Source organism: Battus philenor, unplaced genomic scaffold, assembly GCF_028537555.1.
Source record: "Battus philenor isolate CCGP_79_NKW_IND1 unplaced genomic scaffold, ilBatPhil1.0.hap1 SCAF_5, whole genome shotgun sequence".
Lineage (NCBI taxonomy): Eukaryota > Metazoa > Arthropoda > Insecta > Lepidoptera > Papilionidae > Battus > Battus philenor.
In genome coordinates, this window is record NW_027181715.1 from 2,222,891 (window position 1) to 2,238,275 (window position 15,385).

Consider the following 15,385-nt stretch of genomic DNA (forward strand, 5'->3'; position numbering starts at 1 on the left):
CGACTTCAGAACCGTCAGGTTAGCGGCCATCTGTTCTATCCGCTGCCACTTTGACTAGCCAAATCGCTGGGCTATGTCGGTTATGTTCGTTTTGATCTCGAAAGAGAAATCAGTCAATGAAAACTGATTAAAGCGTGAGAAGCCTCTCATTTACGTTTAAAGTTATCTCATTAATTTTTTAATCGCTTTAAGTCTAAACAGTTCAACATAAATTAATAAATCGCAGAAGATTTACGGCAACTATTAAAATTTAATTTGATATATAATTCAAATTAACGTAAACAAAAAAGTATTAATTAAAAGAGAAAAATAAAACCCATTATACGTTTAAAATAACGACAAAGTATAATTTTATGGCAGAGAAATGTTGAATTATAAGTTGGTCTCACAACGGGTCGGTGCCGTGGTGAAAGTGTCACCTCTACAAAATGTCACAGTAGTACGAGTCCACTATTGCGTTTATATTTAGATCTAACATATATAACTGTCTCGACACACTTGTCTTTATTTTCTTTATACAGTCACAAGTTATTGGCGTGTCGAACTACAATAGAGAAAATAGTGTAACATATTTCAAAGTAATCAATTTCTTCATTGTCTAAATGTGAAATAAATTATTTTAATTTTACAATTGAAGAGATTTTTGTTTTCCTTGATCAAGTCGGATGACACTGGATACAGGTTGCTTTAAACATTTCCTATAAGAAATCTATGAGAGACTTATGCCCATGGACTACCTATAACAGAAACAATGCACTGTCAATCCTATATACACAAAGCTTAATCCTATATACACAATACAAAGCGAACTACCAAACGCGCAAATTACAAATTCTAAGTATTTAATGGAATCAGGCGTTACCTTGCGGAAGTCCATTCTAAGTAAGAAAAGGATTAGTGCCACTCTGTGTTTATACTAATATTCCACTCTGTGTTTGGCACTAATCGGTGTAACATAACTCCCGAGGATACCCCGTGGAGCGACGAAACATGTGTTAAGTGATTTGACGGTGGCAGTTGTGTCACTGTTTGCCGCATGCGCATTTATCAGCGGGTTGGCGGGCGGTGCACTTTATTGCACGACTACCACTGCATGTGCGGAAGTGACTAAATATTGGTCCTTTTCTTACTTGAATTCTATGTATTTTTTTTAAGTCTTTATAAAACTTCTAATTACCAAGAAGCTTATAAAAGAAGATTAATGAAATGGATAAAGTCGTTCCTTACGTAACGGAAGAAAATAAGAATTAATTTTGATAATTTTGTAAGAGTTTGGTTATATTCACAGTTTCACAAGTTTCAAATTGGATGAACTCTTAGGGCATTATCCTTATTAGTTTACTAGCGATAGTGAAATAGTGACTCGTCATTGTTACTCTGCTGAGCAACACCTATTGAGCTATTTACACAACCCCCCCCCCCCCAACTTTATTCCGCCTTGCCATGTATGGGATATGAACGTTACAAGTCGGGTAAAGTATTTTAATTTTTTTTCTTTTATTTCGTCTTCCCTTTTCTTCGTTCACATTGAAATCGTCTCCCTTGCATCATATTCCTTCCTTCATCTTCCTATAGAGCAGTATTTTTCAACTTTTTTAATGCCATGCCCCAACTTAGCCTTTCTAAAATTGTTACGCACCCCTATGTAACATATATATTTTTATATTAAATAGAAAGGGTTAAACTCGTGTCGAAACCCCCACGTTGGGGTACACTCGATTAGATCACAGTGTATTTGAAAATCACTATTTTCTTATCTCTTTATATATCTTTTAATTATCTCTCAGAAACTTTGTCTCGTTACTATCTGAATTAACAAATATCACTTATACATATTTATTTATTTACTTATCTCATGTGTAAGATGATTGAAGAATCGAATTTGAGAATCTAGAATCAGATTAAGGTATCATATAACGGTATTCGTCAACTTAAAGTCACAAGGGTTCTAAACTGACCCCTAAACTGAGAAGACTCCATAACAAACTAAGTCGTGGATTTCATGTTATCATTGGAATAGACAGTGATCCAACTTTATTTATATCTGCAAGTATTCTTTATTTTTAAATTGGTGGACAAAACTTTCCAACTTGTTTAATGTTTTCTGTTACTATCCATTTAGTTAGATTCAATTTGGATCAATCTTCATCTTTGACCCCGCCGACTACCGCGCTTTGACATCTCGAAATTACATTGACCCCAAGGTCTGGAACATAACTATTATCCAATACCGTTCGTATAAGCCGCCTTTGTCTACGAATTAATTATACGTCCGTATAATCCCTTCTATAGATTTGAAAGCAAATGTTTCTTTGAAATATCCGACTGGAATACTAGTATCATATCTATTCAATTATTGCATTCAATCGCTATGTTATTATAGTTGATAGCATTGGTTGTATATTTAAATCTCCGCGACCATAAAAACGTTAATAAAGAATAATATTCATCTGTGGAATCTCTGTTATTAAAAGATAACTTCGAAGAGAAATGACGATCTATGTTTGTTTTATATAGCGACAAACATAACACTAGACTAGAGATGTCAACTATAAAAACCTACGTACACACCGTGTTGTACATTAACAAAAATATACGGTCGATGAATTGAAAATTGACTTTTAAGTATTACCATACGGTGTGAGAGGCGGCGATACACGCCTTTCCCATAAGTATGGGTAAACAATTACGGAAGCCGGTGCGGTCGTTTCGGGAGTTTTGTAACACATGCGGGGTGATCTCGACACATGCCGGTCGCTACCGGGACATCGAACGGGTATATTCGCAATCCGCGCAGCAAAGGTCAATGGACTCGGAGCGTGTGAATTAAGAGCGCCGAACAAAAACAATTAAAAATGAATTAAACAAAGAACTGGAAACGTCCCGTGAATGTCGAGGATTTAATAAAGAAATATTTCACATAAAATTAATATTTTACTAAAGTAATGGCGTAAATATTTAGACAAACACGTCTTTAAACCTACTAACAAGTAATTAATTTAGGTCAAGTATTGCTAAGTAACACACACAAGGAGCAATGCAAAAAAATGGAAAGAGCTATACTATGGAATTGAACCAGAAATGAGGAGATCCACAGAAGAATCAAGATCACCGGCGAAGATTGAAGAATTGCTCGTCTAAACTGGCAGTTGAGTTGCAAATAGCTCGTGCAACCGATAGCCGTTGGAGCCGAAAGGTTGTCGAGTGACGACGAGAGACCTTTCAGTAGATGGAACGAGGACATTGTTAAGATCATTAAGGCGCTGGATATGGGCAGCACAGGGCCTGTCATCAAGGCGATATTTGAAGGAGGTCTCGCAGTGGGCATCCATCAGATGAAAAGAAGACTTTACTAATATCAGAATTCCTCGTCCGCAGTCGAAAAACCTGGACATGGGACGAGGATTCTTTATGGTCTTCTTCAATCTCTGTGATCATGGAAATCAATGAAAGAATATAATCAAAAGCTACAACGTCATTAGTTGGAACATTATTAAAAGAAGTTGATGTTAAATAAACTTGAGTCTAAAGTCTGAATAACTACAAGCAATACTGTACTCGGAAGACTACTAAGTCTTGTTGTAACAGTTAAGACATAAACCTTTGCAGAGGGCTCAGGTTCCTGGTGTAATATAGAACATCACATAGCTCCGGTTTTACAAATGAGACAAAAGGCCAACTTTGATGGAAGTACAATACAATGAAAATACTCAGGTGGTTTTCCGAGAGGTGACAAAAGATCTTATGATTTTTTGTTCAGAAATTAAAAGTTACCCTTTGGTTGCTTTCAGCAGATAATATCACAGTAGACCTACCTTATCCTGACACTATTGTGGAAAGTCGAGCGAGTTCTAATTTAATCAATGTTATTGCTATTAAAAGAACTAATGGATCAACCAAGAGTCAAGCCTTGTTGATAATAGCAATTTACTTTATTATTATATATTCCCATGATATTACTGCCAAAGAAATTATATCTCCGTATTAATATTTTAATTACTCTAACATAAGTGACTCGATGACCATTCCCACTATTGCTCCCTATTCCCACACTTAAGCATTGATGACGTCAATGCTATGATAAAATACCCCAGCTGGAGTTTCACTGATAAATCGAAGTGTCCCCTTAGCAGTGGCGAGTGATTAAGTGTGTGACAACTTAATAAGTAGCCCTTACTGCTGTCAACATGGGTGCCGAGAGTTCTTTTTTCAATTTATGTATAAGTTTTCTACCATCTGATGCTTTAATTGAATCGTCACTTAACGTCTTTATCATCTATACCATGAACATTATCATAATCCATGTCAATAGATCCTAGGAGAAACTGGTAATATCTATATAAACTTAAATATCTCTTTACTATGAGTAAATTTCAGCCATGTTTACTTACGGGCTCGAAAATAGATAAGTAAAACTGCTATATACATTAGAATATTGAACAACAGAAACCATTAAGCAGATAGAGGGGAAGACAACGAGGTACAGCGAGACACGAACAAAATAGAGACAGAAGGAAAAACAGGTAATATGTATAAATAAAACATGTTCTTAAATAGATATAAATGGATATTTTATAAGTAACCTATAAAGTTTCGCTTTAAATGAAATATATAATAGATTTAGGTCAAAAATCGACATCTCAGTTAGAAAAACAAACAGTTATTACTTTGACCTATTAACCCCGAAACAAGAAGAAATCATTAGAACTGAAAGTGAGGTGTTCAAAGACCATTTCGCAAGAGCTCACTCCCATTTCGCAACGGAACATTGAAGCTAATGAACGAACACGTGGCGTGAACCACCAGCTAATGTGTGACGTAATGTTTCAGACTAACTAATGAATAGGCGATTTTAAACCCTATTACTTACAACATAAAGAAGCTAAGAATCAAGACAATATTTAAACCTCATCAGAGCTTTCCCAGGTAGTAACAACGTGGCAATATATACCTTAACATGCTATAGTTTTAGTTGAAATTGCCGTGAAAATTTGCAGTAAGACACTACATTCTGAAAGTAACAATAAATGCTTAGGCAAAAAACACTGATAGCGCCTTTAGTTAAATGTAACAAAGGTCATTTTGCAATAATTTCCGGTGCGAAAGAAAACACATCGAGGACAATCTATGTAGAAGCAATAATGCTCATTATGTACAAAAGAAATATGACTTATAATCGCTTGCTTATGTTTTAGCTTTCGATCTACTTGTAAGAGTCACACGGTTAGATTTGATGGCAATCTTTTATTTACAATAGCAATAAAGCAATGGATTATTTCATCGTCGTGAAACTTCTAGTTTTTTTTAATGTCTAATAATACATTGATAAAGTCGACGATGTAATCTGTATATAATTTAACAAAGTTACAAATGAAAGGATTCTTCAGACAAAAATAATATACCGACAAAAGGATATAACGAACTTTGCTAAACAAGTAGATCTTACTCGTATGTTCTGTCTTAAATTGGAAATGAAATATCTGCTTTGTTCAAAATAAAACTTGGGAATATTGGATATGTACGTATTTCTGTACTATTTAAATAAATTAGTGCACATTGCATATTTCTTGGAGATAATGAACTGTATAATTCGAATTTAAGAATGTTAACGGTGTTTTAAGAAAAAATATAGTTTATATTAGAAATAAAAATTAAAAACGTAAAAGTTAGTTACGTATTATCGACTGAAATAAGTTAAGGTTCGGTTTCAAGTATGAATACCATGAGGCGAATTCTCGAACGTTTGCTATCGCAAAGCCTATTTATCTCAACTCTGTTTTGTTAACAGCTATAAATATCGCTATGAATGTTATTCACGAGTGGGCCGCGGCCTGTCTGAGTGCGGCTTTCGAACCGGCGGTCGTGGTCGCCTCGGGCGAACGGAGCCTTTCAGGTCATAGACTAATCAAGTGCTATCAGTAGACACGCAACGTTAAAATTGTTTCTTTTCTATTGTACCCCGCTCAGCGTCTGCTTGAAATTGTTTTTGATTGGCGTGTAATGATCGGGAAACTTCTTTCTTTAAGCGCCGGCGCATCATTACTCTTTGTCGACACTAACTGACCCGTTATATTTTTTAATCATCTCTTTTTACTTTATCCTTGTGTCTTATATTTAAGTATCTGTCTATGTGTATATATTATAATAAATAGAGCTAGTTTACGTAGCAAACCACGCCTTGTAACATGGCATTAACTCGATTCTATTGCAAAATAAACTTTGTGATAATCGAAAAGAGAAAATGTTATTATAACTAATGATCATGAATTCGTCATTTGTCATTAGTATTGAGAGTATAGAAGTCATATTGCCTAATTTTCTTTAATATTACTAGATATAAAGAATCAAAAGAATATAAAATAACAGTTAACTATTTTTAACGGCTATATTGGGGATCTCCCGTTTGTTTATCTTAATTTAGGGACAGGCCTATTGGTATCAATATTTTTTTCCATTTCACATTTTTATTTTCACGCCCTCTCTTACATCCTTCACAAGCTTTCTCTTTCTCTTTCTTCTTTCATTCTTCGACACATATCACAGGTATTTCGATTATTAACATTTCCAATTATTGGAAAATTGCTTATTTTTATTTGTTTTCTTTCAATATTTCTCATTTAATATAATTTTAGACACTACATTTATTTATTTTTTAGAGTTAATTATGTAATAATTTAGTCTTCTTATTTGGTTTTATTTCGTATTATTATATCACAGCCGACCTTACAACGAAACTGCATTAAAATATGGCAGCAATAGTTAACTCTTGAAGCAATCAACAAAACGAATCTCCTTATATCAGATTAAAGAAACAGTCACATTCTGTTGATAAAATCACAATAAGCAAGTAGAGAGCGACATTAGTAACGGTCGCAGGTCAAAAGCGAATCGACGACAGATTTAGAAATAATTGGCAATCGAGGCTGCCTATCGACTCCGATCGAAACGTGAACTTAGAGAAACTAAACTTTACCAAGAAATAAAACATAGATATTACGTTTTAAAAATGGGTCCCAGTATACCTTGCGGTAACTCTGATAGTTATAAAAAATATTTGGAATGATATAATTAGAATATATAACAGTATATTATAATTGCGTATGAGTTAATATATCGCAAATGTACATTTTTTTTCTTCACACACTAAACGACATTTAACTGCTGTTAGATATAGATTATAATAAAGAACTAATTGGATATTCGGCAAACGTATATGTTATCTAAACAATCATCACTTCCCCGATACAAAACGATCAATCATAATTCAATGTAATGTTATGATTATCAATCTCGTACGGGTCAATTTAATACTTGCCGAAACATTAACAACTTATTTCCACTTATAAATACGTCTCATAACATTCGTGGATTGATTTATTTGATAGATTTACGTCAATATAACGACATATTGATATTTGAAATATTAATACTATATATATACGAAACGTTGTGGGTATAAAAACATTAAATGTATGAATGTATAGCTCATTCAATGAATGCTCTATTTAAAAATCAATTGGTCCAAAAATAATAAATAACGTAATTATAATATGCTAAAAAAGCGTAGTCAAAATCTGTCTCTACAGATTTTGTACCACTTGGATTTGGACTGTCTTTCTTTATTAATTCTAATTTGTATTCGCTAGTGTTTCTTTTACAATTTTTTTTTTGCTTTTACTAAACGAAGACAGTTAAGAGAGGGTTGCCGCTATTTGATACGGATCTTTCTTCTCCCAGTTATAATATAATAAGGATAATATAAAATTATCTTCAATAAACAGCTTAACCAATATGGCAATATTGTGCGATATCTCCATTTAAGCGAAGTAGCCTGTGTTTGGTGATAACGCTCTTCCAAAATTAACAAGCAGCGAGTCACAGCGTTTTATCATTATTTACAATTTTTCTTATAGTTATTGGATTATCGCATTCATTGGAATGATCATTCTATTGAGAAGAAATAAATATTACAGAGTGATAACATGGAAATGGGTGAAAAAGCTTTACATATTTCTTGTTTAAAATGAGCTACAAATTCATACCTTTAAAGCTTTTTGTGAAAAGAAATCAACCTGTATAAAAGAAATCTCCAACTTGAACATTATTTTTATATTTTCGATATCTTTTTTAAAAAGTTTTCTATGTGTAGAAGGTTCTTAAGAAAACAAATATTGTTTATTACACTATATAAAATTCGCACGTATGAAAGTCCGCTTTGATTTTCGAATTAATTATATATAGCTAAAACAGAACAATATCTGTTGGAACAAATAGTTATTGATATGTTTAATATTTTTGAAGATAATCTAGCTCTGTCGAATTTTAAATAAGGTGAAACCCAAAAGCAGTGTTATGTTACACAGGATGTTGCGGTATTAGACGGCTAGAGATGACACAATCCGATACCGACTTACGTCCGTGAATACATTTAGCCCAGAAAATGAACATTCGACTAATACTAGAACAAGTATCGTTACGACGAAACTAAAAGGAGCGGGGCTTCTTAAGCAATCGACTAATATATATGGAAACGATACCATGTATGGAAAATTACCGGCAATTTAAATGTGGGTCCATTTTACTTACAAATGCAATTCGGTTGCATTTTTTTGTCGGCATCAAACCAATTCGTTCAAGTGTGACACCAATAAGACGCAACGTGTCTTATTAATTAGAAATGAATGATTTATTTCACGACTTCTCAATTACGTTAAGCAAGTTAATACATAAAGTATATATTTAACCCTTAAATGCATGGTGAGAGATATGGCTCATTACGTTTTGTCCTGAGGTGTATTTATTTTACTTTTTAAACAAATTTGATATTTACACGTTGATTTGTGAACGCAAAAACCAAATATTGACAGGAAGTTTTTAAAAAAAATCGTATTTCATATGTTTGGCGCCAAACATTTATTACACTGGTTCCCGCGGCTATTACAATCAGTGTTTTTTGCAAAATAGTGTCGGAAGATACAACGAAAAATTGTTTTTAAAAAAGATAAAAGGTAAGTGTAACATTTTCATGTTATAATTTTGATTATAATTGTGTATTTTGCAAATTACTTGGTGTGTTTAATGTAGATATGCATCAACAATATTTTTTGAAATAAAATATTATTTATATTATTATGATTTTTTTCTTTATTTTTCCCATAATCTTTATAAATTTTCTTATCCAGTTTAATTTATTTGGAAGTAATAAAAAAATTAAGGGTTAAGTATTTAGGGAATCAGGCGTTACTTCGCGGAAGTCCATCCTAAGTAAGGAAAGGACCAATATTTAGCCACTTCCGCACATGCAGTGGTAGTCGTGCAATGAAATGCACCGCCCGCCAGCCCGCTGATAAACGCGCATGCGGCAAACAATGCGAAAAACACAACCGCCACCACCAAAACACTCAACACGTGTTTCACCCCTCCATCTCCATCTTCAGGAGCTATGTTACACCGTATTAGTGCTAAACACAGAGATTTAAGGGTTAAGATTTTCGTAACTTACCGGGAGGGCAGTCGCATTCGTATCGCAGCTGGTCGAGCGGCGAGCATCTTCCTCCGTGAAGACACGGTGAAGGCTCGCAAGGCACGTACTCCGCATCACAATCCCGACCGGTGTACCCCGGCTCACACACACAAGTATAAGATCCGTGGGTGTTGAAACACCTCCCGTGATGACACGGACCCGAGCCGCTTGAGCATTCAACTACATCGTCCGTACACCGCGGGCCGGTGAAACCGGGCGGGCATGCGCAAGAGTACCCAGCGGTCGTTGTATTGTCAGCAACACAACGGCCTCCGTTTCTGCACGGTTGCGATGCGCAGTGATCTTCGTGTGAACATTCGGCGCCTGTTGAAATTAAACATAATTATAACATATTTCTAAAAACATAAGGGATTTCTTACTATGTACTAAATCATCACGATGCTCTGGAACTTGAAATTTGGTTTAATATTCGTTATGCCGTGTAAAGATCAAACGACAACGTATTTTACGAAATTCATCCCATAAGCCCATAAGGTGACTTTTTGTTTTAACTTGTCTTCAGGCTAACTCTTACAGGTTTAAACGGTCCGTTTATTTTTTTAGCATATTAAATAAGCAAAAATGGATTTTATGAAATTACACCTACAAAAGGCGACACGGTCGTGGGACAGCTAGTAATAGATATCCTTATTTATTTATTTATTTAATACTTTTTATATTAACGGCGAACTTAGTGATTAAGGCATTTTCTACCAGTTAACAGATGGTGCAGAGATACATTAATAAAGGTAGGTGAAATAAGTTAACATCATATAATATATATACATATATAAGACAAAAAATTAAATTAAATTAAGAGGTTATTTATTATATATATTAAGAGAGTTAAGAGGAATTAAGATTAAATGTACCAATGGCAGCAACTTACTATAATTATATATATAATTATAGTAAGTTATATATATATACATATGTATATATATACATATATATATATATACACATATATATATATTAATATATATATAAATGTGTATATATATATATTACTAGTGTCTCGAAAAATAATCTGTACTTTCTAGTTTAATGTTCACGATACGATTGTTGTTCATTACTTGTCTTTTAAATTAAAACTTTAAACTTTTAAACTTTAATCTAGAAGTGGAACCTGTAAAATCCATCCACTATGAAATCAAACCATAATCCTGTTTGATACATTAAATTCGTGCATCAAAATTAATTATACGAAACCGTTATCGCATGATGAACATTTCGGAGTAAATCAAAACATCCATAGACTGATATATTTTAAATATTCAATATCTTTATTACTAATACCGTTCGAGTGAATTAACACAAGAACAGCTATACGTCGGTGTTATACCGGAACTATTAATCAAAATTTCGTAATCTTCATACAAAATGCAAACCGTAGACGCAATAAAGCAAATTTTTACAAAATATAGATGATTTTTTAAAGAACAATGTGAAATAGAACCAAAAGTCAGATTCTATCATTTTAAAGAATTGAGAAATGCAAAAGGAAGAATAAAAACGATCAGATATTGAAAGAGATGAAAGAGAGACAGCTAGACGTATAGCTAAGATGATCAACATCATTAATAAAATGAAATACCGAAGGACATACATAGTGTATATAAAAGTTGTTAATAAGAGGTGATGATGTTAAGGTTGAGGGTGGATGTCCAACACTGTCAAGTCGCGATTTTCAGAACCTTTAGGTCTCGATGGTCATCAGCTAGCCATGTGCCTGCTCACTGCTTCAAATTACCAGTTCGCTGGTGTATGGCAGTTCCTTTCATTCCACCGATCTCCTCAATTATTGCGTCTCAGTACTACAAGACAAAGTGTTGGCTATAGTGAACTATATAGACTACAAGATGCCTTTAACCACTTCGGTTCGAGCCACAGATGAAAGCCCAAAGCCAGCCCTGACCTGCTGCGACAATGAACGTGTCTTGCTCTTCAACATACTTGTAACGAAAGTGTTTTACATTACGAACTGATACAGATACGCATTACGTTCACCTAATATTATTGTAATTAATTGTAATTGCAGAGATAGGTTTAAATTCGGTTTAGTCAGTCTTTGTATTAGACATGACGCGAATTTAGATCAGCTCGGCCAGACTGGATTTACACCCGAGACACTAGGACTCCTACAGAGATGGGTAACAATTTCTTGGTTGACGGCTAAAGTCGACGTTCAGTCGTGCGTGGTCATATAACGGCCGACGGCTATAGTCGACGCTCGGCTATGTGTATGGTTTTGTGGCCGAACAGCGCGGACATACGACTTATAAACAATATAATGTTAGAATAGAGGAGTTGTAAACAATAGATCATAAAGGTACGATTGAGACCTTAAAATTACTAAGTGTACAGGAACACCGTTAAACTTATAACGAGTATAAATTAGACAATTCGTATTACAACACGACTGCTATTTAAATAGGTGAATAAACAGAAACGTATGTAGGCAGCGACCGCCGGGCGCCCAAAACGAATTCGACGACCGACTAATTGGAAGGCTTAGCTGACTAATCGACGCGCGCGAACGACATGTGGAATTCGGTTTTGATTGGTTCAAATAAGCTCAAATTGCTACTACGATCGTCATTACCTTTGATATAAAGTTTAAATTAAATCATAATTTTATAATTAATAACACGAATTTAAATTAAAGAGGGGCTAAAATAAGGTTTATTAAGCGAAGAAAATACACATCTTCTCTGATATTTTTTTAAAGGACTGTCATATGTCATTGTACTGATTTATCATAAAATTTTTCTCTTTGCAACTTTAGAATAAACAGTACACTTTGTTTCTTTGTCTTTAGTAGAAACTATTGTAAAATTTTGTATATAATTTGTAAAATGTGGCAATGTAACCTGAGTACGTAGTAAAATAAAAATCTTTATTTTCAGAAGCAAAGCTTTATTATTTTTTGTGAGATCAGAAAAGGTGTCTCATATTTATTTAACATTACTATTAGTAAAACAGCAATATTCCATATTTTACTAGCCGAAAATATATATATTAGCACTCATTGAATAGCATTTTTGTAAGAAGTGTTAGCGGTAAATGAGATAAGTGATAGTTAGTAACAGTTAAAAAAATACAGATGTGTTTGGATGCGGCCACTATATTACGTAAATACGAATTTAGGGGTTTTTACTAACGTCTTCTCTTTTGACGAATAAACTGAAGGTGACCCTAGAAGTAACTCCACTAAAAGCAATCCACTTGAACTATTAAACTACTGGATTGACAGACCTTCCTATAACTGTATACATAATAAAACCAGTCACAGCACAAGATCACATCTTGACGAGAAACCAATACAAGAGTCGAAAAGTGTAATAGAAGATGTAGATTAATTTATTTACATATTATTGTACAACATAGATAATAACTAAAAAAAGAAACAATTTATATAGAGGTACAAGAGGCGGTATTATCACTCGAGGCGATCTCTACCAGACAATTTTTGAATGGAGATGAGAGACGTGAAGGAGAGGGCAGTTTAAGGTGTACATACATACAAATGTATACATTAATATACGCAGATATAATGTAAAAAATGTATTACATAAATACGAATAAATAAAAAAAAATGCTACACAATATTCTATTTCAGAGTCAAAAGGAGTGTTCTTTTAAAATCTTTTTAAAAGCTGACAGCGATTTAGCGCATCTTATAGCTTCTGGTAGTTCATTCTTATAACCTGATAGTGATAGCGGTGAAAGATTTCTCCATAGATACTATATGTATGAAGAAATCTTATAGATTCAACATTTTAAATCTAAGACATTATGCGGTAAAAGAAAAAAAAATACCTCGGCAGGGCCGCGCAAGTAACAACACGAGAAGTCTTACCAAAACGGAATGAAAATTTGCACGGAAGGCGAAAGAAATTAAAATTTTTGCTCAAAGACAAGTCGTAATTGCGCGGCTATAAAGATGGCGACGGTTGGCGGTTGAACTTTTTGCGTAGATTCCATTTTTGTAACGTTGGCGTGTTGTAACTCATCTAACTGGGAACGCTGGATAGAATGTTTAAACATTATGGTATCTCTCTGTTTTTAAGGAACTCTGTGACAGTAATGTAAGCTTTAGAAATTATCTAGAACATTCGACAATAGTATAGTGAATCAGAATACTAAATACGTTATTGGCTGCCCATGCAGAGGTCCCCTCGAGAGCCTTTGCAAGAAGTCACTGCATGTTCCCAGTATGAGTAAATAAATAAATAATGTAATGGAAACAGACCTAGGTTTAACACTGTAAGCTCTCTATTACTAACAATACGAAACCAATTCTAGAAATCAATGAATTTGTCGCCAATTTTTATGGCTTCATACAAAAATCTGCAATATGATTTACATATACAACTACATAAAGGAAGGTATTACTAATGCATATTTAATGTCATTTTATCAAAAAATGAATTAAAAATCCGTTTCTTTCACTCTTCGTATATTTCTTTATATCTATGTATATCTTATATTTAACGATTTTAATTAAAAAAACGGCTGAAGACTGGGAAGTCTGAATCTAATATCCTGTTTTAATAGGAATACATATACAAACGAAATATTTGTTTATTAACCACAATTCTATACCTGTTGACACAGGCAGGTAGGATTATAACAAGGTTCCGTTTTGCTATAGCAGACGATAGTTTCTTAGAAAAACATTAGCGTGCGACGGTGTCGTGTTGAAAAATAATATTGCAATCTTCATTAACAAGGAGTCAATGTCCGTCATTCCATAAACAATCATTAACTCAATTGATGTTTATTATACTGTTATGTTTGTACCAATACGACCGTCTGTTAATTTTGACTCAGAATTATAGTACCCGGCATTTGATTTGGCACACGATTGATTTAACGTTCTGTCAAACACCCAAGAAGTTCAGACTTAGGCATGGTAACCTCTATCCAGAATGATCGAGGGTTGGTGAGGCCTGAGATACGCGAGCCGACCTGGATTTCTTCGAGGAGTCGATCGTAACGAATGATTGTATGAAGAACGTATAGACAAAAAATTTGTAATTATTCATGTATTACATAACACCAACAAATATATAATTGCTTTCAAACGAAATTTCAAAAAAAAAAACAAGAAAGCGCAAACGATTTCGTAGACACCGGAACTTGAAATGAAAGCTGTTTTAATTACACAAACCTCAAACATAACCGGTCGCTGCAATTTACTTCATTCTATAATTAAACGTGGCTAAAGACAAATGTAATTTCGGCCTCTTATAACAGGTATGAAAATATATATATATATAATCGTTTATCAGATCTATAAATATATGACATATGTGCAGACAATTACTATATATGTTCGCATATTTCATTTATTTCTCATTCAAACACCTGCGGTTATTATTCATCTTTATTCCGGAACTGTACAAGCCAACAAAAGCTCGACTAAGCGACTAGATTGAATTGTGTCTTTAATAAAAACTAAGATATTTATACAATATAAATATAGTATTCGTTTATTCAACATTGGAACTCAAAAAGAACTCTTATTGATCGTCAACTTATTATGTATTTATTGTTTAATCTATTTTACTTTTGACTACTTTTCGCAAGGTGTTATAGTTATGGAGAAGAAGCAGGAAGAAACACCTTAACAACACACCTTTAAACAAAGTTGAGTGATACAGACTTGAACATATACACTATCAAATATATTCTAAATGAAATGAAATCAAAATAATCAGGCGACATCATTGTCAAGGATTCTTATCATTTGAATGGTCGTTTATAGAATAATAAAATATTTAACTGGATGACCCCTGTCTGATTCGTGAGACTGCATTTGTATGGGTAATTTTCTAAAACCCTTTCTTGGTATTT

The 15,385-nt window shown here is 33.7% G+C and overlaps 1 protein-coding gene across 1 annotated transcript in view; it reads right to left on the reverse strand.

Moving 5' to 3' along the window:
• N (neurogenic locus Notch protein) overlaps positions 1–15,385 on the reverse strand; it is a 181,889-nt gene that overhangs the window by 53,217 nt on the left and 113,287 nt on the right. The window contains exon 4 of the mRNA XM_068772616.1: positions 9,503–9,847. Within this exon, the coding sequence (XP_068628717.1) occupies positions 9,503–9,847 (345 nt within the window). The remainder of the gene's footprint in view (positions 1–9,502; positions 9,848–15,385) is intronic.